Below are 12,888 nucleotides of genomic sequence, written 5' to 3'. Positions count from 1 at the left end.
CTCGTGTGTTCTGTGTGTGTTTGTGTGTATGAGGGAGAGAGAGGTATATGTACATATGACTGATGAGCAGGTGTATGTACAGTAATAAACTACCAATAAACAAGGCTATGCGCATCCTCTGTAACTCGGTTTGATTTTTTTTTTTTAATTTGTATTTGAGTTGAGTTTTCCTGCTTGTTGACATAAAGTTTCTATTAAAATACAAGGTCACGGGACATCTAGAAGCACTGCGTCAAAGGCAAGTGGAATCGCTGCTTTAGTCGTGGGGATGTTATCGACAGGGGCTTCATCAACTCAACGGATTGGTGGGCAGCTCCCACAGAAAGAGAGTCACACACCAACCCATCGGGGAGACGACACAACTTCCAAACAAGTGCATAGCCCAGCACAAAAGGGAAAACTCCTCGGGCAAACACCTCCACTGGAAGAACAAGGGACATGCATTTACAATTACATGTCACTCTAGACCAGAGAAGTGGAACGGCCAACAGAAGAAAAGGCAAATCTAGTTGTTGTTCATGTACTTGATAATGTTTTAATCTGGTCTTGGACCTTACAGCAGAGCGTCTGAAAGGGCTCAATGGGACCTAAAAGGGAACTCCACTGGTTTTGCAGTTGAAGTTCAGTTTGCTCATCATGAAGAGGTATTACTCAGCTTGTGAAAACACTTTTAAAGTTTACCTCAGATTGGTTTGAAACTTTAAATTCTAATCAGAAAGCCTTCCTTATTAAGTGGGGTTGCGGTGTGTGGTAAAAGACCCGGGCAATTAGACGTGCAAGATCAAATGAATGATTTGATCAAGTTGCATTATGGGAAATATAGGACCAGTGATTTTAGAGTTTAAGTCATAAAACTGACTAAATGTCAGGAAATGTCGGTCTCTGCTGCTTCGACTTGGACCATTCATCTTTCAGTCCCGACTCTCGCAGGTTCCCCAACTATATGGCGGTTCAATACTAAATTGGGGTGTCCCTTTAACTAATACTTACCATACCATTTCATTAGGGCAAAATACCAGACTGTATAATACCTGTGTTTACTTTCCACAGTTGGAAAAGGAATCAAATTTAAACTAAATCAAACAAAACCAGGAAAGCCTCAAACCCTGATCTCGTTAACTACAGTGTAATGTTGGCATATCCATTTGTAATGCTGCTCAAACATCTGCGTCAGAGATGTAGGAGGGAAGAAATTTCTACAAACTGAAGCTACAGTCCTACATCAAAATCCTTTAATATCTTTATTAGTGACCGAATTCCCTCAGAGAATTCTCTGAGACAAAGCCTCTGCACAGTTAATCTTCTTTTAAAGATACTTCGGAGACGATTTCAAGGAAATTGTGCGGTCCACAAACACTGTTGACAGTCTTCCTAACTAGGTCTAGAAACCCTGACCTCTGTCCACTGAGAAAGAAATGCATCACATCTGTTTCCTCAGAGGGAGGCTCTGGGCAAACACTTATAAGACAGGCAAAGTGAGAATTTATTTCATGAATTTCATAGACGAGATTCTGGATAGGATTAATTAGTGAATGCAAATTCCTGTAGATCTAATATGCCTCTGCTTTGTTACCAAAATTACTAAATAGCCTCAGTTATTACATTACTTAAGGTACAAAAGGCTGCAGACACTGTATATTCATACCTCCTTCTGTGCTCAGTCTGAAAGTCCTTGGTAAGTTCAGACACTCTCCCTGCCTCTTAAACTCTTCCAGCTCAGCATCAGTCACAGTCCTTCTTTTGCCCGAGAGACATGAAAAATTTAGAATTACACTTCATCCTGTGAAAAAATATGAAATACAGAATTTTACAGTGCAACATTTTATACAAACTGTAGAAATGTTTCCTTCCCTCTCTACTTTGTCCTTGTGTTTCTAAGATTAAGATTCATTAAGCCCTGGGATATGAGCCATTTTGATGAGCCTTAGCGTCAATTTGTCTAATGTCTAAATTCATCTTTCCCTTGAGTTTTTACACAATCGAGCTGCCTCTAAAATTGGCACTGCGTTCTGTCTGAACACACAGATTAACCAGAGTGAAGAACATGATCTCTGTAACAACTGATTTTTAGCCCCCTTATTTATTATTTATGAGTAGTATATTAGCAGTGATTAATAACACCCTGTAACACACGATAATGTCATTTTAAGCAGATACCGGAACATTTTTAAGTGTTTACTGATGTCTCCTAATAACTATAACTCCTCCTATGAAACATTCATAGCAGCTAATGAATGCTTGATAACACCCTATAACATATCAAACTGTATGTAATCATGTTTTCAGTAGTTTTAAATACACTAAAACCATTAATGATTTGCACATGTAAACATATAGTTAATAATGCATGTTTATGTGATAGTGAAACACCACATGCAGTGTAACTAAATTGCTCTTTTCCCTAGATTAACATTTTTCAGTTAAGATGTTAAGTCAGCATCTCGTTTTTTATTTTATTCCTGTATCACTGTTTTTATTACTTGTTTTGTATAAATGCAAATTGTAACATTGGTTTAATTATTATTATTACTTACTCAGTAAAACAAGACTACTGAATCCTGAATCCTGAGTCCTGAGTCCTCCCGAGTCCAGACAGCCAGTTTTCAGTGGGTTTATTGCAGATAACATGAAAACAAGTTCTGGGGTAGCAAGCGCACACACACACACACACACACACACACACACACACACACACGCAAAGTGCTGTTGCAGTGCTAGGCACAAAGTTCAAATCTGTCTGTGCAGGTATATCAGACAAAATATTTACATTACACGTTTCATTAATATGTTGGCCTACGCACCTGTGTGGGGAGGGTGTTTTGGGGCCATAGAAGCGAAAGCTTTAACAGGTTAAAACTGACAGTAGATTTGTAAACTTCAATGACTTGTCAAAAAAAAAAAAAAAACTCTGCTATTCACACCTACAGTATACTGATGTTTTGCTCACTTTGCTCACTCCTGTCGGCGTCTAATTTTCCCAGTGTGCTTCCAGGATCAGGGTCTGAATCTATTCTAGACACCTCCTCTCCCCTTAATGGTCTTACATCCCACATGTTTGACATTAAAGTGTTCTTTAGAGGCCCTGAAAACTTATTATGTCAAACCGCTCTCTTACTACTGTATCTGTACTGGGGTCCTACATGAACACGCTATTTTCTGCCAAAGTTACAACATAACTGTTCTGCCACCATCCGCTGGTTTCAGTAGAACATTCATTACTGCAACTATGGGCACAGTTCCATTGCAGTTGCAGTTAATATGAAGCTTTATCGAAACTTCAGTAAGGAAGATCTGTTCCCTCAATTTCTGCTTTGTCCCTCTATGGCTGTATTTCCTGCATTGTCTCCATCACTTCCAACGCTTTCCCACGCTGTCAAAATCCCTACATTCTCATTTTGATGCCACCATACGTGAGCCGTGTTCTTTCTGGGTGCCCGCGTTCCCCGAGCCAATCAGTCCCTGGCTGCTGTTCCTTAAATATGATTGTAATTCTGTCATTCTGTCTTTCAGACCTACTATTGCGTAACCCACCATCTCCCCATCACCAGCACTGACCTCCACGACGTCCAGGGAGCTGCAACTGTTGTTCAAGTTTTAATCAGCAATATGCTGGCTCTACTACGGGTTCTGATGACAGTTGACGGTCTGCCTGATCACTGTCAATCAAATCTGATCAAACCACACCCACACAATCCTAACCACATTTTCTGGGGTGTAAGGACTCTCCCTTGATTTAAATTAGAGAAGGCTAGAAAATGAATATTGGGGAATAAGCTTTGGAAAAAAGAAATGGAAGCACCTCGTCCCCCAGCACAAGACTCAACTTAATGCAATCTGAAATCTTTCACTATAAGCCACATTTGAAAGCCAAGATTATACAGTATATTCTAATTCAGACAAGTCGTGCCACAGCAGATGTGTCCCACACCTATCTCATTTATTGTCCAAGCATCTTTGAATCTCTTCCCAAAGCTGTGAACATAAGGTTGAGAACAAACACCTCGACAGCCATCTTTGAGATTCTAGCCCATTACAAATCACTGAACAATAAACTGAAGAATATTTTTAAATCTGAATCGTTTTTGGCAGGAAGAAGACATTTATTACACTGAAAGCTGTCACTGACTCCAAGGCAACTCAATGATGTTAATGAGGAAATAATAGGGAAATTAAGGTTCCTGCTGAAAGGCTCCACGAGCAGGTTTTTATCCACTATGATCCAATTCTTTCCATGTCTATGCCTCCGGGGCGACAGCCGGAGGCATTATGTTTTCGGGTTGTCCGTCTGTAAGTACGTCCGCCCCATTCCTGTGAACACGATATCTCAGGAACACCTTGAGGGAGTTTCTTCAAATCTGACACAAACGTCCACTTGAACTCAAGGATGAATTGATTAGATTTTGGTTGTTAACGGTCAAAGGTCAAAGTCACTGAAATGGTCAAAGAGTTGACAGTTTAATTTTTTTTAATAAAAGTAACTTTTCAGTTTGTTCGATGAGAATACTTTGCAAAGAAGAAAAAGTGCAGTAGTTGGACACAAAGTTCAGAGCTATTTGTGAAGTCGTATGGTCAGTCAAACAGCATGTTTAATAAATAACATTAAATTAACGTATTCACCTGGTTGGGGAGTGTTGTTTTCCAAGGTCATCTTACTTATGGCTGCGACACAGAAGCCAAAGCTTTCCCAAGTAGAACCAAAAATGTGATACAGAGAAACCTGAATATTAGAATCTAATCTTGAATCACTTTGTTTTGGATGATTGGATTTAAATAAAATAATTGGATGAAATTCTTAAAATGTAGATTTCAAATTATGCTTTTACTGGCATGATGAAATTGATGGCATTACTCTCATTAGCAGCACAGAATTTCAACCACAGATTTCCTGAAGAGTATTTACTTTCACATCAACATCTGGGATGTTTTTCCGTTTCTGTTATCGGAATCCACTTGCCCAGCAACTGAAACAAAAGCTTTCACCCTCATTTGCAAGAGATGACAAATTAGAATATTATTTGGTTTTACAAAGAGGACGAAAATGATAGTTTGAAGCTCACTGACAATAGAACGTGAGAGAGGGGGAGACAGGTGAAATAAGAGAGTGTTTTATATGGTCTCTTCTTTTGATTTCAACACGTTGGATTAGACTCTCGCAGCTCGTCACAGGAGCTGACTGTCCGACAGACAGAAGACTAAACACAGCCACAGCAACATGAACAAACGTCATCATGGTTCGCCCACTGATCGTGTGTGGTTCAACCTTAAAACTGGTCTATGTAAGTTCAGAGGCTCATCCCAAATGAAATGTCCCAATTTGTTTACATGTGCTCTAATCTGGTTCAAAGGTGGAGAAAGAGAGAGGTTCACTAAAGTACTACTATGTTGTATCAGCACTCAGTAATGTCACGCATTGTCACTGATGTCACCGACGTCATTGGATTCAAATCTCAACACAGGTAGAATTTACCACCTTTTATCAGCGTCTGACACACTGAATTATGATTCGTCAACAAGTGGAAGAGCTTAGCAAAATCTTAATGAAATGAAAATGAAAACATCTAAATTAGTTTGATGACAGATACTATAAAATAACTAGTAAAAGACACAAAAGAACAACAGTCATACTTCCTATTCATTTAGTATCTTAATTTTTATTGGCAGAAATCTCTGTATACAGACATGACATCTTTATTATGTAAGCATGTCACATGACATTTTTGACAATGTTAATTTTGTTTTAATCCAGCTATGTCACTGGAGAGCAGTTTGATAAGCATGTTCAGTCCACCATCTCTGCCTGTAATTTTGCTAAATAGGTTTAAAACATCAGAGCCCATGTCATTCATGAGACTGGTTACATCAATGGTCTCGGTTTCTTGGGAGGGAGACTCATCTGGGCAAAAACCTGTGAGGTGGAGAATTGTGAATTCATCTCATTTATTGCGGGGAAAAGAGCATTGTATTAATGCAAAACCTTATCAGCTAGGGTGTTGAACAAACTAAAGGCAAAGACAAAGAATCTAATTCACTGCTTAGAGACTTAAGTGGTGATAATCGGCTTTATTTAACACCAACAGTTCACACACTTGTGACTGTTGCTGGTGTGCTGGCTCATATTAAAGTAGGTTTAGAGAAGTATATTGCAAGCTTTACCTTTAAATGATGCGCAGTGAAAACCTGGTTGTGTAAAATGAATGTGATCTAATACAAATCTAACTTCAGTTGTAAATCTAACACTTGTAGTTCATTTCCCTGTTTGTTTTAGTTAATCTGTCAAAATGCATTTTACCACTGGCTATACTGTAGTTTGTTTGTTCTTAGTTGCACCATAATAAAGATATTGCTGCATCTGCTGCACAAATGAAGACACAATCCAAATTTTGTTTTGCAAGTAAAAGTTTGAGTACATTCTGTATTCACATGCATGTTAAAAACTTTAAGCATTAAACATTTCACAGTATTAAAAAGTCAAAACTGAGCACATTCAAAACCGCGGTGGAAATACTACAAGAAAATGGCTCCAAACCAACTATGACAGTTCATACCTTTTTCTGGGTCCAGGATAGCAGGCGATGGTAAGTTCAGACACTCTACCTGCTTCATAAACTCTTGCAGCTCAGCAGCAGACACCTTACTTCTCCTACCTGAGGGACAGATCAAGCGTATGCCAAGGAGCTATACAGTACTACTGGGTTTATGTAGGGTCATTCAAGTAATTTCAGAGATTAAAACACAAGGAGACAGACTACATTTTACCTCTAACGGTCGCGGGTGTGGCACTAGGGGGCACTAATGTGACACAAGGGATGGCCGTGTTGTCTACAATGGATCATAATGACATTTTTTACAGGCATTCACGGTGCCCAGATGATAATAACTTTGGCGATCCCCTGACTTTTCTTAATCGGCATGTAAAAATTGTTGCTGTCAACATGTTAACATGCTGATTTAGCTAGAAGCAGCACTGTGTCTAAGTACAGTGTTACAAAACTGCTAGCAGGGCTATAAACTCCTAGTCTTGTTTTCCATTAAGAATAAATTTGTGAATTGTAAATAAAGTCAAGAGCATCAAAGCTGGGAAATATGATGATATACTGTACAGGTTATTGTGAGACAGAGGTGGAAGAAGTATTCAGACCCTTTACTTAAGTAAAAGTACCAATACATTAATGTAAAAATACTCCATTACAACTAAAAGTCCTGGGAAATCATACTTAAGTAAAAGTATTATCAGTAAAATGCACCTAAAGTATCAGAAGTAAAAGTACTTGAAAAATGGCCCAGTTCTAATAATATATGACATTATTAGATTGTTAATACTGATGCATCAATTTGTAAGCAGCAGCATTTTACCGTTTTTATATACAGTTAGGTATTTTAGTCCAGTGGTTCCCAACCTAGGGGTCAGGCCACCAAGGATAAGAAGATTAATCTAAGGAGTTGTGAGATGTTTAATTGGGTAGCAACGGAGGAAAAACAAAGTTCTGCTCCTCAAATTTATATCTAAGTAAAGTACAAGTACCTCGAAATTGTACTTAAGTACAGTACTTGAGTAAACGTACTAAATTAGTTTCCATCACTGCCATGATAGAAATCGGCCAACACTAGGGAGATCTAGTTATTCCTTGATTACCCCGGTACCTTAACATCAATGGATGTATTAGGCCCCAATTGCTTAATGACATTATTGGATTTGTTGGATTTTTGCATCAATTAAATGAAGTACCTGGATTAGTCAAGTATTTATTTCACTGGATTAGCAGAAAACAGACACAAGTGACTACATTTGTTATCAGTCTCTATGTCTTTAGTCTTACTCAGGAGCTGGAGACCACTGTAATTGCCTCCTCCAGTGGTGTATTTTGAGTAGAGAACAAGGCAGTCAGTACAGCCAGTGTTCAGCAGGATGGCAGAAGCAGTGTAAGGTTGAACTGGGGATACATGTACACACACACACATATCAATACACACACAAGGTGCTGTTGCAACGCTGAACACAGAATCCAGATCTGTTTGTGCAGGTGAATGGTCAGTCAAAATGTTTGTACAGCAAGTTTCATCAATACTACTCACCCATAGAGAGAGTGCTATTTTCCAAGATCAGCTTAATTGTGATAGAGAAGCATTGGCCAAACCTTTCACGAGTAGAAATTAAAAAACAAGCAAACAAAAAGAAGTGAGATTTCTCATCGAATTTTTTGAAATTTGGCAAACAACAAAAAAAAATAAATAAAATAAACACACTGAACACTCTACGCAAGACTTTGGCTCCAAAATGACCTTGGTCATTGTGGTTTGAAGTAAAATGTGAACTCAAAATCTTGATACAATCCTTAAAACTTTGACTTGAAATTACATTTTTTGAGCCTGATAATGATTGATGGCATCACTCTCGTCACCAGCTGTGATTTTGCCCCAGGCGCTCTCCACAAACATCTTTGTCAGGAATTTGGATCCGGTGATGTCTGTGCTTTCTGCTAAGTATGTCCAGTTGCCCAGCAGCTGAAAGAGACGATGTCGCTCTCAATTGTGTAAAATGACAGATGGTCACATTTACAGACAGTGTGATTTTTTTTTTTTCTAAGATGAAAAAATAACACAACATGCCGACAAGTGAAATGAGAGTGTCTTACCTGGTCTCTTCCTTGGATTTCAATAGGTTGGATTAGACTCTCGCAGCCTGTCACAGGAGCTGACTGTCCGACAGACAGGAGACTGAACACAGCCACGGCAACATGAACAAACGCCATCGTGGCTCGCCACATCTGCTTACAAAAAGATCCTGAATCTGTGTCGGTGTATTAAAGTTTACTCGCAGTTTGAAGCCGACCCTGTCTTCTCCAAGCTAAAGCTGGTGCATTGAAGTTCAGAGGTTCATCCAACATGGAGTCCTCAGTTGTTTACACTTGTGTTGCAATCTGGTTGGGAGTTGGAGGAAGTCAGTATCGGAAGAAATACCATAGTCATTTAACTCTTAAAGAAGAGTGGTCCGAAAGCAGACGTCCCCAATCATAGAATTGGTATAAGAAATATAAGATATATTATATAAGATATATAAGTGCTGAATAAAGTATAAAGTGTTGAATTTCAGGACATCAGTTACAAGATCAACGTGCCACCCGTATGAAATACAGCCTGGATATTTAAGTAAAAGTCAACCACCTTATGAAAACGATAAAAGCAAAGGAAATAGCTAGCAAAAGTCAGCAACAACGTAAATAATATCACAACCAACATCATCAACAACAATGCCACCGTGGCAAGGAAAAACACCATCACTACTATCTCACTATCGCTACTAGTTGCAGGAATGCCCCATCACGGCAGTGTACAAAGTCATCTGCCGCAGGACCGAGGTCGTTTTCATCGGCGTGGAGGAGACTGACAAGAGCGGAGTCACCTGCAAATGTTAAAAGTATGTCTGTCTCCTCGGACAAGCGACCGTTCACCCTGACAACAGACCACAGCACCTCTCCAGCTGCGTCCGACGTAAGCTTAATGACTTACTCCTCTTCTAGGCGTTATTCATACACTGAAATGAAAACACCATTTGACCGATTAATAAAATATAACAGCCTGTAAATAAAACTAAATTCACACATTTCTTGAGAGGGCGTGCGGCGGTGTGCAGTGGGCTTTGACGCATGTTTTCGAGCGTTCGGTGGGTGTGTCAGAGGTCTTGCCCAATCAGCAGCGACACCTAATTAAGCAGGTGCATATAAAAAGCAGTGCACGTGCCTAACACCAGGATGTTCAACGCGCCGTCGTTGAGGTGTGAGGAAATGTGTCGCCATGTTTTTGTCGGGGCTGAATAATGTCCCTGGATTATCACCTGGATTATTTTACATCAACCTGCCAAATTGTAATTTTGAGAGAATTTGAGTTGTGGGATGTAAACGGAGGGCAAAACACTGGAGGAATGGTCAGATGAGATCTGTTTGGTCCCCTGCGCGTGCTATTTTATTTGGTTCCCTACAATAGCAAGTGAAGCAGACATTTTTTTCATTTTTTATTTTTATTTTTTTTAGGTCACTGTGCTCGACTCAGGCCTGCATTGTTCTGTCTGGTTTAAAGGTCATTCCATGACAAATCAGACAAAGCCCAGGAAAGTGGTTGCAGCACTCTCTCTGTTTTTGTTCAAAGTTTGTCTATATAATGTTTGGGTCCCAAAACTAAGGCCTGACAGGATGTTTTTGTTCAATTCTGGGGTTTTTATATTTTTTGGTCCTTGATATTTACATTATACACATTGATATACATTTTTAAACTCAAAAATGGCTTATCTGGGAAGCCATGTATTGGTATTATCTTATTCCTAGTGTGGGAAATAATTACCTATGCACACTTTACATTACCTCGTGTTAGCAATAATCAAATCACTTCATGAAAACTGTGATCACGCTAATTCAAATGTTAAGGATCGTTAAAGTATTATTTATTAATCAACACTGTGAAAACATTACACCATTGTTTGGGAACTATGACATCTAGAAATAGAATAGTACACCATTCATTTTGAAGTAAGATATCTAGCAGTAGGACGGGAGCCAAATCAAACGATTATTTACGAGATCTGGCAAAGTGTGCATAAAAAAGAAAAAGAAACCTAGGAGGAGTAAGGTGGGAAGCCCCTCAAAGGGCAAGATAAGAGACATGATATAAATATGAGCGCTTTTGCATTCAGATTCAGTTGCTCCCGGGACCAGCTCGGTATTTTGTGTGTTGTCAACTGGAAGCAATAAATGTAACTCTAATGCACCAGACCAAGAGACTTCATTGAATCATTTCTGTGATAAAGAGAGTTTGTTGAATTGACCACTAAGCTGTGTGGTAGGGGGGGCTAGGCCTTCTAGGCTCAGGTGTGGGCCTTTTCATTTCCCACCACACCAGCAACACCAGACTTAATAAAACAAGGCATGGTAGCAATTTTACATCATTTTCATAGGACCAAAATAGTACGTGGGGTAGCCAGAAGGAACATGAAAATGTATGTGGATATATCAAGGGCTGAAGTCAACCAAAGAAAATCTTGGTCAACTGATATCGGACCTACTCTTCAGCCAATCAATTGGTCATGGGGGGAACAAATCTGCACATTATCTCACATTATAGATGAACTAAACCAGCCCGATGCACTGAGTGCATTCTACCTGGTAAATGAATTAGAAATAAACATAACAAACCAGTATTTGCAGCATATGAAATAATTTTAACCTAATTACTTTGATGATGATGACAACAGACTTGGAGCCGACCAGCATACACCTTCTCTCATTCATATAACTTCCAAAAATAGAACTAGTGGTATCATCTGGTGATCCCAGCACAAGAACTATTGAGGAATAAATACTCAAAGCCTTGTGCGTTACACACTAAAGTGGACGGAGCATCCTAACGTAGACAAGTTAGCCTACTGTTTTACATGATATACATGTTGGTTGTTGAGCTGTGATATGCAAACTGCTGTTTGCAAAGTTTACACTCGACTTTTAGGTCAGTCTGTGTCATGGAAGTGCAACTGTAGGTTTTCTCAGAGAATTCAAGTCATGCCCATTAAGGGCCAGGAAGAATCTGACAAGATTAAGTCTGGTAGACAGACCACAAAAATCCCTCTAGATCAAAATATCTAAAAGAGGGAGAAGGTGTAAGAAAAGGCAAGGAGGTCAGGATCCCAGAGACAAGATCATCCTCCAGACTTTCCAGCAGGCCAGAGGAGAGCGGGAAGGCAGCTTCATCTGCTTCCTCTTCATGCACCACATCAGCCATGTACGAGGTAGCAAATACGATTGTTAGCCAAGTGATTGCGCAAGCTGGCAGCACACTGGAGTCCATTAATCGTGGTGCCAAAGCCAAGAGCCCAGGCAGCAAGACAATTTTAAGGAAACTAAGGACAGCATGGAGGAAATGCTTTGGCAAAAAGCGGAGAAATAAGGTCATGCCATTTTTCACAGTGCCACGAGGATGAGGCTGTCGTGAAAAGAAGTGCCTTTCCTAAATCCAACCGGATCTCCACCCTTGGGAAGATAAAAGATACCAGACATGCAGACTGCATTTGATGAGATTTGAGTTCAGCCAAGCTTATTTAGCTATCATGTTGAGCTGTCTTCGGTCACTTATTTGTTACCATTGTTCTTCAACTTCTAAAGAGGGTCGGAAAGGGCAGGTTGAGGCCCCAGCTGAGCACCAAACGGCATTCGGTCTGGCACAACTATTTACTGAGCCTCTTGAGGGGAGACCTGCAGAAGCTGAGGATGACCTGGGTCATGGAGATAAATTTACCGTCAGGACCCTAAGAAAATGATGAACATACTGCGTATGACTGCACCTTAAGGACAAAGGACACTTTGGCCAGAGAAGACTGATGGTTTGAAAGAGGAGTAAAAGAAGCCATCTTTGTCAATCTCAAACAATCATCACTAAACAGAGGAGTTGGTCTGAGACACCACCCGTCAGCAACCTACATTGCAGTTCACTCCCCAGACAGCTGAACACCCATCCACACCAGAACCCGTGACCTCAATGGCTCACATGATGGCAGGGTGGGTCAAAATTCACTGGTCACCCTCATCGCCCTCAGGGAGCATGAAAAAATGTGAATCCACCATTTGTTTCCCATGAGGCCCGAACACTACAGCTGCAGTACATAAATGACAGAAGACATAAATTTAAATGAAGACTCAAATACATAAATAACCAAATTAAAATGAATACATTATGTGAGCAAAAATAAATATAATTTAAAAAAACTAAAGAGAAAATGCGTTTTATCAATTAACATGTCTAACAGTTCGACCAGCCTTTTTTTCAAAGGAGAAATTATTTTAGTATACATTTTGCCAACTGTCACCATGAGCCTTGGCGAGGAGGTCGACACACATTGGACATTAG

At 39.8% G+C, this 12,888-nt stretch overlaps 1 protein-coding gene and 1 long non-coding RNA gene across 2 annotated transcripts; both read right to left on the bottom strand.

The window, feature by feature from the left end:
- Positions 1–117: 117 nt before the first annotated feature.
- LOC120800354 lies at positions 118–2,616 on the bottom strand. The gene is made up of 3 exons (XR_005708971.1): positions 2,535–2,616; positions 1,646–1,780; positions 118–421 (listed from the first exon to the last, which is right to left on the bottom strand). It is a non-coding gene; the product is annotated as an uncharacterized LOC120800354 (long non-coding RNA).
- A 3,041-nt stretch (positions 2,617–5,657) lies between these two features.
- On the bottom strand, positions 5,658–12,346 carry LOC120799781. Its single transcript, XM_040145136.1, has 6 exons — positions 8,634–12,346; positions 8,357–8,502; positions 8,074–8,135; positions 7,818–7,931; positions 6,546–6,644; positions 5,658–5,905 (listed from the first exon to the last, which is right to left on the bottom strand). The coding sequence occupies exons 1-6, from the start codon at positions 8,763–8,765 to the stop codon at positions 5,727–5,729; spliced, it is 732 nt and encodes a 243-aa protein (XP_040001070.1). The 5' UTR covers positions 8,766–12,346; the 3' UTR covers positions 5,658–5,726.
- Between the last annotated feature and the right edge of the window lie 542 nt (positions 12,347–12,888).

Source organism: Xiphias gladius, chromosome 15 (assembly GCF_016859285.1).
Source record: "Xiphias gladius isolate SHS-SW01 ecotype Sanya breed wild chromosome 15, ASM1685928v1, whole genome shotgun sequence".
Lineage (NCBI taxonomy): Eukaryota > Metazoa > Chordata > Actinopteri > Istiophoriformes > Xiphiidae > Xiphias > Xiphias gladius.
The sequence above is the reverse complement of the archived record's forward strand: the minus strand, read 5'-3'. Positions and strand labels throughout refer to the sequence as shown.

What these genes read in the sequence shown, in the direction of transcription:
- LOC120799781 (XM_040145136.1), bottom strand. Translation starts at nt 8,765, where the DNA reads ATGTGGCGAGCCACGATGGCGTTTGTTCATGTTGCCGTGGCTGTGTTC. An exon ending in AAATAGCACTCTCTCTATGG is followed by an intron (nt 7,932 to 8,073) that starts GTGAGTAGTATT and finishes ATGTATCCCCAG; the next exon opens with TTCAACCTTACACTGCTTCT. An exon ending in CAGTGGTCTCCAGCTCCTGA is followed by an intron (nt 6,645 to 7,817) that starts GTAAGACTAAAG and finishes TCTGTCCCTCAG; the next exon opens with GTAGGAGAAGTAAGGTGTCT.